The sequence below is a fragment of the Tympanuchus pallidicinctus genome, unplaced genomic scaffold (genome assembly GCF_026119805.1).
Source record: "Tympanuchus pallidicinctus isolate F22 unplaced genomic scaffold, pur_lepc_1.0 scaffold4, whole genome shotgun sequence".
Taxonomy (NCBI): domain Eukaryota; kingdom Metazoa; phylum Chordata; class Aves; order Galliformes; family Phasianidae; genus Tympanuchus; species Tympanuchus pallidicinctus.
In genome coordinates, this window is record NW_026294758.1 from 4,710,213 (window position 1) to 4,728,655 (window position 18,443).

General features: G+C 41.1%; 1 protein-coding gene across 1 annotated transcript in view; it reads right to left on the reverse strand.

The window, feature by feature from the left end:
• SVEP1 (sushi, von Willebrand factor type A, EGF and pentraxin domain containing 1) overlaps positions 1–18,443 on the reverse strand; it is a 123,001-nt gene that overhangs the window by 24,605 nt on the left and 79,953 nt on the right. Inside the window, exons 29-38 of the mRNA XM_052700792.1 lie at positions 15,813–15,936; positions 15,115–15,285; positions 13,827–14,000; positions 11,430–11,549; positions 10,508–10,684; positions 9,680–9,764; positions 9,161–9,352; positions 7,428–7,595; positions 4,917–5,589; positions 941–3,720 (exon numbers count right to left, since the gene is read on the reverse strand). Coding sequence (XP_052556752.1) covers positions 941–3,720; positions 4,917–5,589; positions 7,428–7,595; positions 9,161–9,352; positions 9,680–9,764; positions 10,508–10,684; positions 11,430–11,549; positions 13,827–14,000; positions 15,115–15,285; positions 15,813–15,936 — 4,664 coding nt within the window. The remainder of the gene's footprint in view (positions 1–940; positions 3,721–4,916; positions 5,590–7,427; positions 7,596–9,160; positions 9,353–9,679; positions 9,765–10,507; positions 10,685–11,429; positions 11,550–13,826; positions 14,001–15,114; positions 15,286–15,812; positions 15,937–18,443) is intronic.

Here is an 18,443-nt window from a genome sequence, read left to right on the forward strand (position 1 = left end):
GACAAGACCTCTTACAGCTTCTCAACTGCCAATTGCTGAATACCTGATCTGCAACTTCCAGCAATTCTAAAGCTGATCTTACTTTCTTTTAAGGACAAACCAAGCCTTAGGCTTACCGTATGTTGCTTAGAAGTTCAAGGCTGATTTGTTCTGTGCCACACGGTGCTTCACTAAGATCAAATCAACTGGCCTGCAGGATCTGGCCAGCAGTGGATTTACTTGTAAGCAAACAAACACATCCCTTCACCTTGTTAAAAATGTAGGGGAATGACTGATTCTGCTAGATTCACCTACACGCTACCCTCACAGGTCTGTCCTCTACCATTTATTGCTTTTACTTCTAAAACAACATATACCTTTCTGCCAAGGAAAGACCTTAAAGATCATCAAGTCCAACCGCAACTTGAAGTTCTTATTGGAGAATGAGATTTGCAGTGTGCACGTTCCAAGAAACTAACAGAGATCCCTTTTTCTTGTCTGTGAAAAAGAGTGTGCATCAGAAGCACTTATTGACAGTGCAGTGTTGCAGTGTATTAGATGAGATTACAGGGGATAAGCCTCTCTGTATTGTTACAACATGAAACTGAAGCAGGAAGAATTAGTAAATGGGGTGCCAAAAAGGGAATTTTGTGCCTTGCTGACTGTTCGTGCTACCTGCTAGAAAAACTACAACTGCAGAACAGTGTTTCAGAGGAGAGGAAGAAGGCTCCAGGGTAGAAGAAATACCTTGCTGAAATACTCTGCTGGAGTTTTCTCTGTGGTCCAAGTAATATTTTGTATGTGCATGGAGATGTGGGCTTTGTCTATTTACACAATGATAAAGCATACACTTTATTCCAGGTCCTCTAAAAACTTTGACTAACTGAGGGTGCATAAGCTTTCCATCTTCATTCTTTAACAGAATGCTTTTACAGAAATATCACAGCAACAGTGTTCTTACCTGTACTGGACCTTGCTCCCATAGGTATGAGTGCTCCCAAGAACCTCTGCATTTGGGACAGGAGGTGGTGGGCCACAGCTTAGCAGCTCACAGCTTGGATATGGCTTTTTCCAGACACCTGTCTCCACACAAGTTAGTTCTGGACTCCCCCGCATGACAAAACCTGTCAAGCAGGTATATATGACAGTGTTCTCATCTGCAGAGCTGCTCCCGTTGATGAATGTGTTGGGGATGATGGGTGGGGAGCCACAGGAAATCTGCCCGCAGCGAGGAAACCCAGCACTCCACCTGCCAGCTGTCTCACAGGTGATTTCAGAAGGCCCTAGCAGTTTGAAGCCCTCCAGGCATTGAAGCTGGACACTTTTCCCACAGCTAAAATCTTCACCAAGAATGACTCCATTCTGAACCTGTGGTGCAGGACACTCGCAGGGGAGGCAAGATGGAAGGCTTCCACTCCAGGAGCCATTGGACAAGCACTGCCGTAAAGGATTACCATGCAGCTCATAGCCAGGAAAGCACACATACTGTGCATATTCCCCATAGGTAAAGTCCGAGCCATTCAGAAAGCCATGGGAGATGTCTTCAGGAGGTCCACAAATGACTGGCTCACAGTGTGGAGCTTCTGAATCCCAGTTACCGTCACTTTGACAGGTAAGTGTGGACACTCCTTGCAGATTATATCCTTCATTGCACTGATACTGCACTTCTTTCCTAAATCCAAAATCTGAGCCACTCATTCTCCCGTTGGGAAGAGGCAGTGGCACAGGGCAGGTCACAGCCTTGCAAACTGGAGTAATTCCACTCCAGCTTCCATTTGTAAGGCAGACTCTACTTCTGTCCCCATCTAACACAAAACCTTCATTGCAGCTATACTCTATATGCTTCTGGAATGTGTATTCCTCCCCAGTCACCTGACCATTCTCCAAAACCATTGGTGGGCTGCAGGAAGCAGGGACGCAAATTGGTTCACTACCATCCCACTTCTGGTTCTCGAGACATCTCCTCTCTGTGGGGCCATTTAACTGGTAGCCAGGATCACATTCATAGTAGACAACACTCCCATAAGTGTAGTTTTCTCCTCTTACATTCCCATTCATAAGCTGTGTAGGTGAGCTGCATGTTATCGCTTTGCATTGTGGAGCAGTGTTACTCCACTGCCGATTCTGTAAACACAGTCGTGTGTCAGAGCCAATAAGAGTGAACCCCTGCTTACAGGTATACTGCACCATGCTACCAGGAGTGTTCTCAGTAAAATGTAAAAATCCATTTTCTGGTGGTGACAGCAAGGTGCACTCGATTGAAACGCAGGAGGGGGCAGTGCCATTCCAGGCACCATCTTCTTGGCAAGCTAGAACAGGATTTCCCATGAGCTCATAGCCAGAGTAACACGTGTATAAAATAATAGTTCCAAATAAGAAAGTGGTCAGCTGCATTGCACTGTTCTCCTTTGAAGAACTTTTGAAGTTCTTCAAATTGTCACCCAGTAATGTACGTGAAAGGGAGGGGCTCTCTGTCACACTCTCTGTGTTGGAATACTTTTCCCAATGTCTAACTTGCATGTACTCCCCAAAGTCAATGTGAGGAGGCAGGCCACAGTCTGTTGGGAGGCATGTAGGAGTGGAGCTGGACCAGCCTGATTCTTCACAGGTCTGCATGGCAAGGCCAGACAACTGGAAGCCTGGCACACAGCTGTAAATAACCATGGCCCCGTAGCTATAATCTGCACCCTCCACAAAACCATTCTCAATAGGCTGAGGGGGCTGGCAATTTATGGCTTTGCAGGAGGGAACATCTGTACTCCACTCTCCTGTCTCTAGACAGCTTAGTGTTTCCTCTCCTTGGAGCTGGAAACCTCTGTCACAGGAATACTTAACTGTCTGCCCATAATGGAAGTTTGTGAATGAGTATCTGCCATTGAGGATCTTCTTTGGCCGTGGGCATTCAATAGGTTTGCAAATTGGTCTTCCTCCAAGCCACTGCCCATCTTCTCCGCAGAGAATAGTGGTGTTCCCCACCAATTCAAAACCTGGTTTACATGTATAGAGGGCTGTGCTGAGGAAGGTGAGGCCCTGCACATCAACAATGCCATTCTGAATTTCTTCTGGCTGGGGGCACTCCACAGGAATACACTCTGGCAGTGGCAAGCTCCATGAGCCATCAGCCTGGCATCTGATAGTTGGCTCACCCTTCAGTAAAAACCCATCTACGCAGATGTACTTCACAGTGCTACCAAAATAAAGGGATGAAGTCAAGGTGTCACTGAAGGGGACATATGGAGGCGCAGGACACTGTACAACTTTGCAGAAGGGAAAGGAATCATTCCACTGTTGAGAGGGCAGACATTTCAGTACAGAGGAGCCATGCAAGACATAACCTTCTTTGCAGGAGAACTGTACAACACCAACTTGATAAGTCATTTCCCTCAAAACCAGCTGATTTTCTGCCAAGGGTGGTTCTGGACATTTTGTTGGCACACATTTTGGGCTTTGCTTTTTGTTCCATTTCCCAGACTTCTGACACGTCCAAGAAACATCTCCAATCAGCTCATAGCCCTCTTCACAGAAAAACTCAACTTTGGAACCTGTATCAAAGGTTTCTCCCTTGGAGTAGCCATGCTGGATGGGTGGTGGTTTTCCACAGCTGAGGGGAACACAGCGAGGAGGTGATTCACTGTACCACTGTCGATTGGCTTGGCAAATAAATACTGAGCTCCCAACCAGATGGTAGCCGGACTCGCACTGATAATCTGCCTGATTTTCAAAGAAGTGCCCAGTTGTTTCCTGTAAAAAAGATAAGACAAGGACATATCTGTAATGAAGATATAAGACTGGGGCAGTGGGTGTCTGACGGCATTATTTTTGTTCTCTTGATCTAGCTTTTAGCTGAATTCCAGACAGCAGACAAGGCTGTCTGAAAATAAATGAACAAGAGATACAGCAAGTCTTTCCTCAAATGGTGCACTCTGCTATCAAGAAATCTGAAAGCACCATCAAAAAGAGAAGAAAAAATTAAAGGTTTAGAGAGCAAATCTAGAAAATATTTCCTTCTGCATTCTCCTGATCAGTGAGACCAAAAGAAACGTAATCTGAAAGACAGAAATATATTGCGAAAAGCTGCCAGGAAATGGACTAGTGTAGCTACAGTTCTTTAGCTTACATGTGTATCCAAGACTGGCATCTTGAGATGTACTACTACTAGGGGACTTTTGTAAGTGTCCCACATGTAGTTGCAGAGTTTTCAGCAGGCAGCAGAGAAGTCTATCAAAGTTGCAGAGTTATTAAAAAATGGCTTTAATGGGAATGAACACCAGGGGAGTAAACCTGCCTACGGAAGACACGACCAAACTATATGCATTAATTAGAAATGTGTATGTGTGGAAGTCCAAACAGAAATTTTTGCTAGTACTGCAAGTTCATATGGGAATTGGAATGCAAAAAAAACCCAATTCTTATCAAACGTACACTCCCATGTGGCTAGACTTAAAGAAAGAGGATAAATGTTCAGGTGAAAAATGCTGGAGAAATTCAAAGCTAAATTTTACAATAATGTTTCTGATCTTCCTTACCACAGTATTACCCTTAGCACAACACAGATTAAAGAGGTGTTACAGCTTTGGGCTTCCACAAGATTTTTAACTTTGGGCATTGTTGCAAAGCAATTTGATAGGCAAAGGACAACTTCTGACCTCAGCAAGGAAATATGCTAGCATCTAAAGCACACAGAGAAATTATCCCACACTTATTAATCTAATTCAAAGCAGATTCTTTTTCACAGCAGTAAAAAGAGTAAGGCTTATTAACTGGCAGTAGTACTTCATACATGTCCAGATGGAGTGACTAGGAAAGTCACTCATAAACAAGCGAAGACTGAGATCTTGCGGAAATCAATTGAATTCTTTGAGAAAAAAACAGCATCAGTTATGAAGATGTATTCAATTTGTGATGCTATTAGGCAGATGAGAAAAAAGATTTTTTACCTTAATAAAGCCATTCTCAAGTTGGGGTGGTTCTCCACATGACACTGGGTGGCACGTGGGCAAACTGCCACTCCAGCTGCCAGTGGCTTCACAGGTACGCTTCTTTTCCCCCTTGATGTAGAACCCTTTGTTGCAGCTGTATGCCACCACTGCTCCAAAGCTGTAGTTGGTCCCACTGGCATAGCCATTGCCAATGCTGGGAGGTTCTCCACAGCGAACTGGAATGCACTGGATGCTCAATGGAGAAGGATTCCAGATGCCTCCTCTAAGGCACTCAATCTTGGCTGAAGTATTTAAAACAAAGCCTTCCATGCACTTGAAGCTCACAATGGAGCCGGCTGGAAACCTGGCTTTACTGATGGACTCCAGGATGCTGTATGAGACAGTGGATGGCTTTTCACAGAAATCAGCTACGCAGTAAGGCATCTTCTTGCCCTCTGGAGGCACCCACTTCCCTTCCGCATTGCAAAGCAGCTGAGAGTTATCAGCCAGGCTGTAGCCATCTGAGCAGAAGTAATAAGCTATATCGCCATAGAGGCGGTGGCCGTTCTCTGGCGATGCATTTTCCACATGGGGGGGTTCATCACAGGACACTGCCAGGCACTGCTGGTGGCTCACACTCCACTCGCCACTAGCTAAGCACTCTATGGTTGCAGGACCAACTAAAGTGTAACTGTGGATAAGAAATCATATAGGAAGTCAATCAAACATTGTTAAATGTCACCTACAGTTTCTTAAGTCCCCATAATATAGTTTGTTAGCACTCCAGAAGACAAATAGGGTGCTTTACAACAGCTACCACCAACTTCAAATGAAAGACCGCAAAGCCAAGCTCATCCATGGGTGAGATGTCACGATAACAAATATCCTAGAACACCCTGAGCAGAATACAACTCTCTTATCTGTCCATCTGATCACTGCTCCCGAACCTCCATGTTTACTGAAACTTTTCTACTGTAAGTGAACAAATACCGCACTGGGACAGGCTATCCACTCCTCAAGGAAACTAACCCACCCAGAAATTATTCCCATTTAGCAGAACTGAAGGCAGATGGAGATGAAAAGCCCCAAAAAAGACTTCTGGTTTCCTGTATTAGCTGCATCAATCTATTTTCACACTTGCAAACGATGAGAAGCTCCTTAGCGATCTATCTAGAAAAGGTGTTGCATGTAATGATTTTGTAAGATCTTAAAACTGCACTGTAAAAAGCAATATAGAAGCAAATATTTTTAATACTGTAATTTACAATGAAGTTCTACAGTGTGATTACTCATAGTGCAGTTACATTTCTTTACTCTGTATCTGGGATGCAGTAACAGGCATTGTTCCATACTGCTTGTCAATCTGCTCAAGCTGCTGCTGTTTAAACATGTACATGTTATCTGTGATATCTCTTTGCTCAGTTTTAAATTCTGTCGTGTCACTTACAAAAAGCAAATAATACCTATTGGAAGGGTCCCAATAACTTTTTCCAGCTGCAGGCTGGAAGCCAGTTGTTCAGATTTTGATAGCAACTTCTGTGAAAGTGCTTTGCCTTGTTTGTAGGGTTTGTTCTCAGAAAAAGAGTCTATTATGTGCTGAAGTTTATTATTATTGATTTTATTCATTGCCACTTAGTTAGCAGTGACCCTCCTTAAATGCTCTTGTCCTATGCCATTAGAAATACTTGCATACAAAAAAAGAAGCAGCTTTTTGAATCTTCGTGCAATCAAAAAAAATCCAGAAAACTTTATTTCAATGTCATTACAAATAATATTGCAAAGCTAATTTAAAAACAATATGCCGGTGTATTAATCTGCCTTTTTCTCATCAACAAGAAGCACAAAATCCTCCAAATCACTTAGATCCAGACCCTGTGAAAGTTCCTCATCTGTGCTCTGTCTTTTGGACAGAGTACTTTCAAAAAGTTCGAAAGGACTGCTTATGAGCTGTGAAGATATGCATGTGCATAGCCTCTTCCAGTATCTCAGGCCAGCATTACATTCATGCTACACCATCAAAATGGAGCCATGAAATTTGCTCTGAACGGTCACTACACTGCACAGATGGAAATCAAAGAAAATAATGCACCTCAATAAACAGTTTTAAGTAACCAGAGTTTAGAACACCAGAACACTTGCGTTACTTCTCAAAACAAAACAGTGCTCTTTTAAGTGTGATGAGACAGTGAATTCTTTTCGGTCACAGCCTTGAGTTTACCAGACAAGTACTAGGTCTAACTCCAAGAAACTCATCTTTCCTACTCTCTGAATCCTCTCCATTGTTCTTTTTCAAGATATATTCAGCTGTCGTGCAGCTGACTGCTTTGGGAAATGCCTTGGTGTCCCACACTAACCTGACAGCCCACAGCCTCCATCATATTTAATTCTCAGGGAGGCAAGACAGAAGCAATGACAAAGTAATTCATGAACAGTTATAAAGGACTTGTGAAGCAGCAGAGAAAAAAGCTGTATGGCCTGCAACAGTTTTACTTGTCCTGAATATCAGTCCCGTAGTACTAAACTACATACCCTTCTTTGCACGTGTAAGAGACCGTGCTTCCAAAAGTAAAGTTATTTCCTTCTATCACTGCATCTTTGATGGCAGGAGGAGATCCACAAGAGACAATGCTGCAAGCTGGAGGTGTGCTGTTCCAGTTCCCTGAAGATGCACAGACAAGTACAGCAGGACCCTGAAGGCTAAGATACAAAAATCATTATTAAGGCTGCTGCTTCAGGCTGTGTGAACAGAGCATGAGGTGTTTTCCTTCTGATTTCCTGGCCCCAGTCAAGGGGACTTTGACTTCAGCAGAGTTCAGTATCTCACCTTCTATTCATGAAAATACAATGCTTATGCTATCAGAAAACTACTTTTCAGAATGCTTTGACAAGAAAGCTGTTGGAATTATTTTGGGACCCCAATGTACTTTGCACACACACACTAAATTCTGCTGTAGTTTTGACCATTTTTGAGCAATAAAGGGTCATGGGGTGTTTAAACAATTATTTAAGGTTAAAGCACCTTTCATAAGAAGAGAGGGAACTGGGCTTGTTCATCCAGGAGAAGAGAAGGCTGTGGAGATACCTCACTGCAGCCTCCCAGTACTTAAAAGAGGGCTTATCAGCAAGAAAGAGACTGATATTTTACATAGTGATGGGACAGGAGAGAATGCTTTTAAACTAAAAGAGAAGAGATTTAGGTTAGACGTTAGGTGGAAATTTTTCACTCTGGCACAGCTGCCCAGAGAAGCTATGAGTGCACCATCCCTGGGGGCATTCAAGGCCCTGGGCAGCCTGATCTGGTAGGTGGCAGCGCTGCCCACAACAGAGAGGTTGGAGCTGGGTGGGTTTTAAGGTTCATTCCAAGCCATTCTGGGATTGTGTGATTTCTGTTTCTCTAATGATCAAGTTGTATACCATCAACACTCTGGCTATCTTGAGACTGGCAAGCACTCCCTGGACTAAGACCTGATCCACTCAGGTATTTAAACCACTGTGTTTACTCAGAAAACTGAGTGAATGGATTAAATATTTAGCAGATGAGCGTACCTCACATACCTGCCTGCACCTGGACAGGGGAATGCTTGCAGCAGGAAAAAGCAAAAAAATAATCAGACCTAGAGGTCCATATGAGGCCACTTTTTGTCATCTGCTAGATACAAGCAAATATCAGGGACAGGCAGTAACTTGCAATTGACACCATATCCTTGAATACAATATGAATGTATTCATTTGCAATTGCAGTTTATTAGAAATGTGTTTACAATGTCTTTGATTGCAAATGTAAAACAGAATAGAAGACTACAATAAACAACTACTGCAGAGCTTTTGAGGAGTAAATGAACAACAGAAGATTATTTCACTAAAGGCACTTTAAAACTATGCCAAACATAATACTGCATATGTTCCAAAGCCTATTAGGTGAATGATTATCTTTAAACACAAATGAGAACCTCCGGAAATAATAAATACTGATTTCCAAATATTCAAGATATGTATTTGAGCTTAATGGTAAAATGAAAGTGTTGCATACATGCATACGTAAACGTGTGTGGTAGAATCTGAACGATCTAGACATAATTCAGTATGAAAAGCAGGAGCTACTTCTGAGCTTTATAGAAGTCTTAAATTTTCTTTTAGTATTTTAACTTTCTGAGCAATCATCCCAACCTTGTCTATTTCAGATGTAAAGGAGATCTTTCAGCAATTTTTTAAATTTGGAAGCATGCTGCCAAAATCTGTCTCAGAAATATTCCAGCATTTACCTGTATCCATTGTCACAACTGTATGATACAGATGAAAGGTAGGTTGTGCCAGTGAGTGTGTATTTTCCATTGCTAATATCCTGTGGGCTAGGACATGTCACCATTTCACAGGAGGGGGGAGGATGGTTCCAAGCACCACTAGCAAGGCACATAATTTCCTTTTCACCCACAATGCTGTAACCATCTTTGCACCTGTATGAGAAAAAAAAGAGTTGCTATTAAACACAGAGCCTTTTATGAACTCTTATGGCCTCTAATTGGCCACCCCTTTCCTGCCTTCATTGCTCATTTACTCTCATTTACCAGCTTTCTCATCACGGCACAGAAAATTAGTATGCAAGTAAACATTCAGCTTTGCTAGTGAACAGTCACAGTTATAACCAAGTATCTTTTGTTTACTTAAATCACAGCTCACTCCTCTCCATGTATTTTCAACACTTTCTGAATTCTGACATGCTCTTTCTGATTTGCTGCTATATGCTCATTAACAACATGGGGCATCAAACATTAAATTCCTACCTGTATGTCACCTTACTCCGGTATGTAAAATTTGAGCCCCAAATGGCACTGTTCTCTGGAATAGTGGGACGTCCACAGGATACAGCTTTAAAAAGATAGGATCGCAAGAGAAGTTGATGCAACACAAATTAAAAAAACAAAACCAGGATATTTATTTTCACTAAATAGGTTCGAAGAGGTCTAAATGCCCTAGAGAAACTGGGTTTTTGGATAAGCTGTAGCTGATGCTTAAGGCTCTTTATTTCTATTCAACTTATGGAGAGATTTGACTAACTGGAAATAGGTAGCTGAACTGTTTCACATACCGTACACTTTACCATCCACAGAACTTCATCTCCACCTCCTCCTAAGGACAGAATCTTTTTTTTTCTTCACCACCCCTTTCTTTTACTGTTGCTTCACCTCAGTTCTGGTTTTCTAGAACAGTTTTCATAATTGTGCCATGTATGCCTGTATGCACCAGCCTGTTGCTTCTTACACTGAAACACTGTTAATACTTTTTAAGACATCATTTTCCCACAAGTTGCTTGCAAACAGGAGGCTATTTTTAAAGCTTACATTAAGAAAAAGGTAATGAGATGAGCCTACACCTTTGATACTTTGGAGGATCTGCAGAAGCATTCCACTGTGAATATGCAAACTGTCAGTAACTTTAGTTGGCACTTACATCTCTTAAGACAATAGAAACTTCAATCTTGTGATTCAAGACTGCTAGAAAAAAAATTTCATTAGGTGTCATGGTCTCTGAAGACTCTAAGCTACTACTCTTCTCCCTTTCATCTCTACACTGACGCACGTTACAATCAACAGTCACCCCATGAACTACACCTTCACAATATGGTATTGAGTGGCTCCACTCTCCAGACTCCATGCATGTAAGTTTAGTCACTCCAGTCAGCTGAAACCCTTCTTCACAAGAAAAAGTTACTTGACTGCCAACACTGTACATGTCCCCATACATATGGCCATTTGCTGGATTTCCCGGATTTCGGCACTTCACTGGTTCTGAGGAAGAAGAAAGAAAACTATTAATGACATCACTAAGTATGAGGTTTAATGAAAAGTTTTAGGAGATATTCCTGGGAAATTTCCAAAGGTGAGAAAGCAGAACACATGGAAAGCACCCACAATCCAAATCCAAGCTTGCTGGCTTTTCCCTGTTCTCTCTGTCAAGTGACAGAAACTGAAGGCTCATGCAAGTAAGCTAATCTTGATAAAGTACTCTGAGTGTAAGCATTCTGGCTGTTTGCATTCACTGTCAGAATCAAATAAATCTAGCGGTCATTTATCCCTCCATGAGAGAAAGCTCACTCCTGTGTGTTCAGTCCTCAATCTGAAATCAGATCAATCAGTCAGCTTTTATTCCAGCCTATGCCACTGTGTTGTCATCTTTACTCAAAGCCACCTTACTTAATGTTTCCACAGACAACTCAACCCCTATTCAAATGCCTAAGTGCAAATATTTCTTTACTATACAGCTCTATTCCAAAAGTCGGCACACACTGCCATCCCCAGCATATGTACTGCATGTGCAAGAGGGCATGTGTCTTGTAACAGAATCCAAATGACAATTTTACCAATAATGGAGACACTTAATAACAGCCTTGTTCAGGCCAAAGTGATTAGATGCACAGAGCATGCTTCTCTTGTACCTCTCTACGATCAGTTACTGGCAGCTGTCTTCCACAGCTGAAGACAGTGGCCTATAGAGAATTTTGGAAGACAAGCATGATGTTTTTCTTTCCCATACCTGCACATTTTTTACCATCTCCTATGTAAGGTGGAATGCAGGTGCAAACATAGGATCCATTTGTATTGAGACAGGATGCATGCTCATCACAGTCTGATCCAACAGCACATTCATCAACATCTACAAAAATGAAACATAGTAATAAAGATGTCTTTAGGATGGTATTTGTAATACACATTTGCTTCAAATTTCTGTTTCACTGTCAAAAAGAGTTGCTTTAGTTAGCATAATTAAAAATTGCTTAATTCAGTCACATGCTTCAGCAAAAAAGATTCATTTTTAAATTAGTATTTATGTTTTCTAGGAAACTTACTATAAAATATTGTAAAATGTGAGAAAACTGACGAAAAAATCCTGTTAATCTTCCATCAGTGCTTCCACAAAAGTATTTTATTTCAAAGCAGTGAAAGAACATTCAGTGTAGCTCATGTGTTGTTGTTTACTAGTTCTGACAGACACTAAAAGGGTTCACTTTTGCATGAAACACTCACTTAGAAATTCTTTACACCTTAAACTTCCCAAATGTTAAGACAGGAAAATTTAGTCAATGGGGTAAACATTCTGAACCATAAAACATCAGAAAAGACCCATCTGTGCTGATGAGACTTAAACTAGATCAGAAATGAGAAGTGTCTGTAGCGACAGGAAAGTTAAAACGAGTTCAAAATACATCAGTTATTATAATTAACTATTTTATATGATAACAGTGCCTAGAAATGCCAATTGATAATTTATGCTACATGTCACATGGTACTGTACAGTAAAAAAATCCCTGAGCCCAAATTACTTCATATGAGATTTCAAATCCTGACTGAATAGAAGTGTTCATGGTGAAACCATCAGTCATAAATTGCAAGAGACAAATTTCAAAATATCTCATTGAAAAATCATGGTGACAGAGATTATTCCTCGTGTTAAGTCAGAGCACTATGAGATAGAACAGTTCTTCATTTCAAAATCCTTCTACAAGATAGATGTCGACCTTTGCCCACTTTGAGGCAAGAAAAAGTAATGCAGTTAAAAAAACAAGATCTGAATCAATGCATTAACTCCTCACTGCTGAAGGAGTCTTGCCAGCATGAAAGATCCCAACAGCGCTGTGAAAAGAAAGGGAGTTTCTTTCTGACAGGCAGGATGAAAATGGTTCACTAAAATCAAAGCTGTTGCCAATTACACAAGCATCAGGAGAATGCAAAATACCACCACAGCAGAGCTGGAATGATTGCTCCTCCTGTAGTTTCTTTTAAGACAAGAAAGACTGGAAGGACAGTTGAGTCATGCGTAACAGAGCAAAAGAATATCCTAGGGCATAGGTGTATGGCTTATGTGTCAGGCTTTGTTAGTGCCTGCCTTAAGAGTGAGTAAGAAAGGTAAAGGATGGTCCAGGGTTTTAATTTTTACTCTTTTCATTTTCCACACCTTTTCTTCAATCTAGAAGGTGAAGTACAGGAATTTCCTTTCCCAGATCATTCTTCCTACTGGAGAGATGCTGAACTATGTGGACAGTCATGCAACATTTACTCTGAGTCTGGTCATGTTTATATGCCTTTGATTAAAGAGAGCAACATCAGACTGGATGGTCTGTTTGGAGGTTCTTAGAGTCCCAAAGGATTAAATGCTTTAAAACAAGATGGATCCTGCTCCAAAGAGAATTTTGGCAGGACTAGAATGCTGTTCACTTGACTTTTGCTCTTTTTTACTGAAAAAAAACCCACACCTACGTTTTGTAGCTGCATGTTTGGACAAAACAACCAGTCAAATCAAACATAAACACTGCCAGGTTATCCTGCAACCCATATTAGACATGAGTGAAGCAGCAGCAATTTGAGTACAGCCTGCCAGTGTATTCCAGTGGGGATCTGCTGTAGACATGGTCTTTCAAGAAGATATGTTTAAGCCCTGTGTATGCAGCAGAGTGCTGGTCTCTCACCTTTCAGCCCCTAAATCTATACCTGGTACACCAGACCCAGCTGACTAGGAAGGAAGTTAAGATATGGCAACTATATGAGCTGTGTCCATTCTCAGTCTGTTCAGTGCTGCAGCTGCTTGCTGACAGACATGCTGAGGAGCAGGGAAATGCACAGTTCAGTAGCAGAGAATGCAAGGATTCTAAGACTAGAATCTGAAAGTAGAGAGGCTGGGAGTGTAATGCAGGCTTACCAGGTATGGAGTATACGGTTTGGGACTTACAACAGGATTGAGAAAGAAAGGTACCCGACTGGAGGCCTGACTTGAAACAGTGTTGAGCACATGATTTCAAAAATGTGAGTATTTTGGAATGTGATTTCTGAGATTCTGCCTAGCTTTCACAATTTCAGAATGAAATCGCACCCAAACCCAAGAGCACAGAAGTCCAAGATGGCTAGTCCACACAGCAGTATGCATGGCATGTCTCACCAAGGCATGATGGTGAAATGCTGCTCCAGCTCCCATTGTCCTTGCAGAACATCTCAAAGTCACCCAGCAAATAGTAGCCACTGTTGCACTGATAGGTAATGGTGCTGCCAGCAAAGAAATCCTCAGCAGCATAACCGCCATTCTCTAAAGGTGGAGGCACTCCACAGCTGATTCCTGCAACGAAAAGAAGGGACAGATATTAGCAGAGCAAACACAAACTGACTTCAGAATGATTTCACATGGGCCCAGAATTTTTCTGATGTAGTGACTGAGTACAGGTAAAGAAGAGTCTTACTTTGTGGGTACTTGTCAGAGAATTTCCAGCTCCTGACATTCTGCTAGCTTTGGAGGAGAAATCTGTGACTAAGATCTCAGTAGATGTCTTTTTGTTCCCCTGATAATCAGCGACCTTTAATGGGCTTTAGGAAAAAAGGAAAACTAAGTTTGTATGTATGTTCCTGTTCTTTCCCTTTACTGAAAAACAAGCTCAATATTACTGTGATTGAACAGTGCAAAATCAGCAGATTACTGCAAGGTCACAGTACTAAACTGAGATCACAGTGAGACTGGAGCTCCTGACATATATATAACCCTTAGCATCTCTTTGAGTGTTAGTAAAAAAATCTCTCCAGATCCAAGCTGATTTATCACCAAACCTGTGATTAATTTTGAGATCAAGCGTTAACTTACTTCTGGAGTAATTTACTGTACCGTTGAGAAGAGAAATACGGTCAGCTTCACCGTATGCAACTACAGTCCCATGTGCAGTCATAGCAGAGCAGATAAAAGAAAAGGAGAAGGTAGGAGTATGTATGCAGCCTAGTTTCCTAGAAAAAATTCCAAAAGCGTCTTCCAGAAGTGTCTTCTAAGTCCTGGCAGAAGTATTTGTTGTCTTTAAAAGAAACTACTCTAGAATACACTAACACAAAGGATTTTATTTCAAACTAAACATTCTCAGTGACACTTCAAACCCGCAGACTCAACTATTTCCTGTGCATCTCCCACATTCCTGGTGCAAGGGGAAGGAAAGCTCAGAATATCTGCTGATCCAAATGGACTCATCTCTGCCACAGTCATTAGAAACTGACTAAAAAAGTGTCAGAATCAGATCACGGTGTACTTCCTGCCCAGTAAAACTTGAGTTTAACTTTAAGCACGTTTGTATATGCTGTAACATGGATGGATTCAACCACATCATAGTTACAGGGATAAAGAGACCATAAATAGCATTAGGGCCCAAATAGAAGTCTAGGTTTCCTAATCCTGCCAGCCCACTGAGACAACTCACTTTCACAGCGTGGAAAGGGTCGCGTCCACTGTCCCATGTTAAGGCAGTGCTGAACAGAGTTTCCCACTATCTGGAAGCCTGGGTCACAGGAAAGGCTGACTTTTGACCCTGGCTTTAAATCAGATGAAGAAGCACGCAGATGTGGTACAGATCCTTGCAAAGATGGACAATCTGTGGACAAAATGCATGCATACAGTAAGAGATATATATATTTATGTGCTGTCAGGAATACATTTCTTAACTGACTGCTTGATCCTGTGTAAGTTTATCCAGAAGAAAGATTGAGAAGCATTATGCTAAGCTACATCCTACTTGGATTCAAATAGTTTTGAGAATCATCAAAATACAACACAAGGAAAAGAATATGTAGGAAAAGAGGTGAGAAGACAGAAGGTATTTTAATAATGTGCAATTACTTTTATAAGAAAAGACAAAGAAAACCTCCTCCTGACCAATCACCATTTTCACTCCTTCTCATTTCAATTCAGGAAGTAATAAATCTTTGTCAGAAATTCCAATGAACTTTTGTTACAAAACTGTGGAATTTGAGGAATGAAGGACTGAATGTTCCAACTGTTATCAAAATAATTTATTCATGGTTTGTAGGACACAGGCTGCAAACTAGCATATTTAACCTCATAACATAAGTCTTACAACATTGTCCAGAAAAGAAGGGTTCTAGAAAACAAAGCTCTAACCAGCACAAAATACACTCTTGTAATCTATCTTCACTCTTCCCACAACTCCTGGAAGGAAATCTGGCCAGGCTAGCACATTTCCTTTTTGGAGTTCTTCTGGACAGGATGTAGCCAGAGATTTTACCTATGGATTGAAAACAGTTGATTAGGTGATGTTTAAGGAACACGTAAAAGAAGAATATTATAAAAGAAAAATCTTCCATGTCAGTATGTGATATTAGAACTAGTCATTGAATGAGTCATGTTATTCTCTCCTAGCACAAGAATTAATTGTTATTCTGTACTCATGAGCCAGCTAGTGTGGATAGGCATGTGCAGAGTTAATATCTAAAGGAGCACTTGTCATGCAAGCAAAATATAAGAAACTATTCCTTAATAAAGTGCCAGTGAAAAACATGGGCTTTGAATTCACTCTGCATTATTTTTGCTCACTGTAAATCCAAGAGAAAAAAGGAAAGATAGTTCCAGAGTGCGACTGGGATTAAACTGCATTATTGCCACACAACTATCCACTACCTTTCTCCCTACCAGGGCAGAAGTAATAATATGTTAGCCACAGAACTGCTGAAAAAAACCCATACAAGCCCTGAGGAGGTCAAATATACAGTAGAAGGATAATGAAGGATTTCCTGTTCTTTTAAAATATTAAAGAGTGAAGATCTGAAAAGATGATTATTCAATTAAGAGAGCATGTTAGCAATTAGGCTACTGAGACTACTTCCTATTCCTTGTCTCTGCTGTGCTGCTGGGTTATTCCAGTAATTCTCCATCAGTGAGAAACAAATGTTTTCTTTGGCACCATGAAAAAATGATTTAACAAGAGCCAAGATGAGCAGCCCATTGGCCTGGGTACATGTCAGCACTGCCACCTAACCCACAGGTGTAGTTTCAGGGCACAGCCAGCCCTGAAACCCCAGGTGTGCCCAGTTCCCTGTCAGCAGCTGGATTAACTGCCTTTGTCAGAAGGCCTGCTGGCTTCTGTCCAGTCTTGAGAGGATGAAACTGTATTATACTGCTTGTTTTTGTGAGAAGGGAAGGTGTGTCACGAACCTCATACTGAATTTTTCTCACATTACTCCTGCCCTGAACTCCAGTCAGCTCTTCTGACTGGAGAAGACTGGAGAAGACTGTTACCTGGACTATTAGAACAAAGCCCATTTCAAGTATCTCACTTCAACAGTCTGCACTGATGGAAACAGCTAAGGACAAGGGCTGCAAAGCATCTGCCAGGAATTTGAAGTAAGATTTTTCCAGTGTGGACCAAACAGATGTGGGATCAGCCCTTCAAAGTCATATGGAGGAGAATGCTGGACAGGAAGGAACCCCAATCATATGAAGATATATAAAGATATTTCTGCTGCTATTCAGCAACAAAAGAATGAGTCCATGCAAAATAAAAGTGCATGCAGATAAGCAACTAAAGCATACAAAGAAAAACAGATTTAGCCTTTCTGTTATTCACAGCACAACATATCCATGTCACCCCACTTTCCTATATGGCAATGAATAAGACAGTAAGACTTGCTGAATAGCTCTAGCTGGCTAGTGCAAAACTGGTTATAGCAGAGATAATGGTAGTGATCTAGTATCACAAGTTTTATAATGAATGAGGTAAAAACTTTAAAGGAAGATTATTTGGCTTAATTCCCAGTCAAGTTTCACATCTTTTCATATAAGTAATACAGATATTACTACAAATGATAGGCAGGACTTTCTTCTTCATTGTATTTACACTGCATTTGAAGTAAATTTGAATTTTATCCACCCTGTCAATAGCATTGAAGAGAAGTGGACACTGAGAAAGACTCAAAAAATCCCACTTAAACTCTTCACCAGCGTGTCTTGTATAATCATACATATACTTATTAGCTTCCTAACTGCTAAGTGCAAAAAACCCTGAAGATGTGACTTGTCAGTGCACTACCTGGAGATCTCAAAGGCCAAGAATAGCAGCAAATTAGTTCTGAACACAGCAGAAAACAAAAGTAGTAAAGAAAAGGACAAAGAAACAGTAAAGCAAAGATTTGGCTTAACTTCTTTTTTATTTCATGCTCATTTCATTATTTTGGATCATGGGCACAACAGAGTGATAAACCATCAAATAATGGTACAACTGTTAAAATTACATCAAGAGAAGAGCCCCTTCCCCCTCTCTGACTTTGAATTTAGTCTTTGATACTCAAGTGTTCCCAAGTCATTCATAATTCCTGTCTGACCTTTAGGTACCAAACACCACTAACTCACCATAACAGAGATAACAGTATCCCTGCTGTGTGAACAGGTCGACAGCCAGAAAATCAAGAGAGCAATTATCCCCATGCATCAGTACTTAATATATCACAGTGAACATACCACAGTGAAAGAGCATCTACAAACTGAAGAACTGTGAGGTTTTGCAGTTAGATTTCAAGAAAAAGTATTCACTTCATGGATAACCAAGCATTGAAACTTGCTCCTCTTAGAGGCTATGAGATCGCTGCCCTTGGAGACATATTTTGATCCACTGTGATTTTTTCACTCTGTGGAAGTTTAGTGCCAAATCTATATTTTGGTGCCTGAGTAAATGCAGCCTAATATTCAGTCCTACTGATCACATAGACTTTTCCTGGGACTACAAAGCTCAAAGATTTT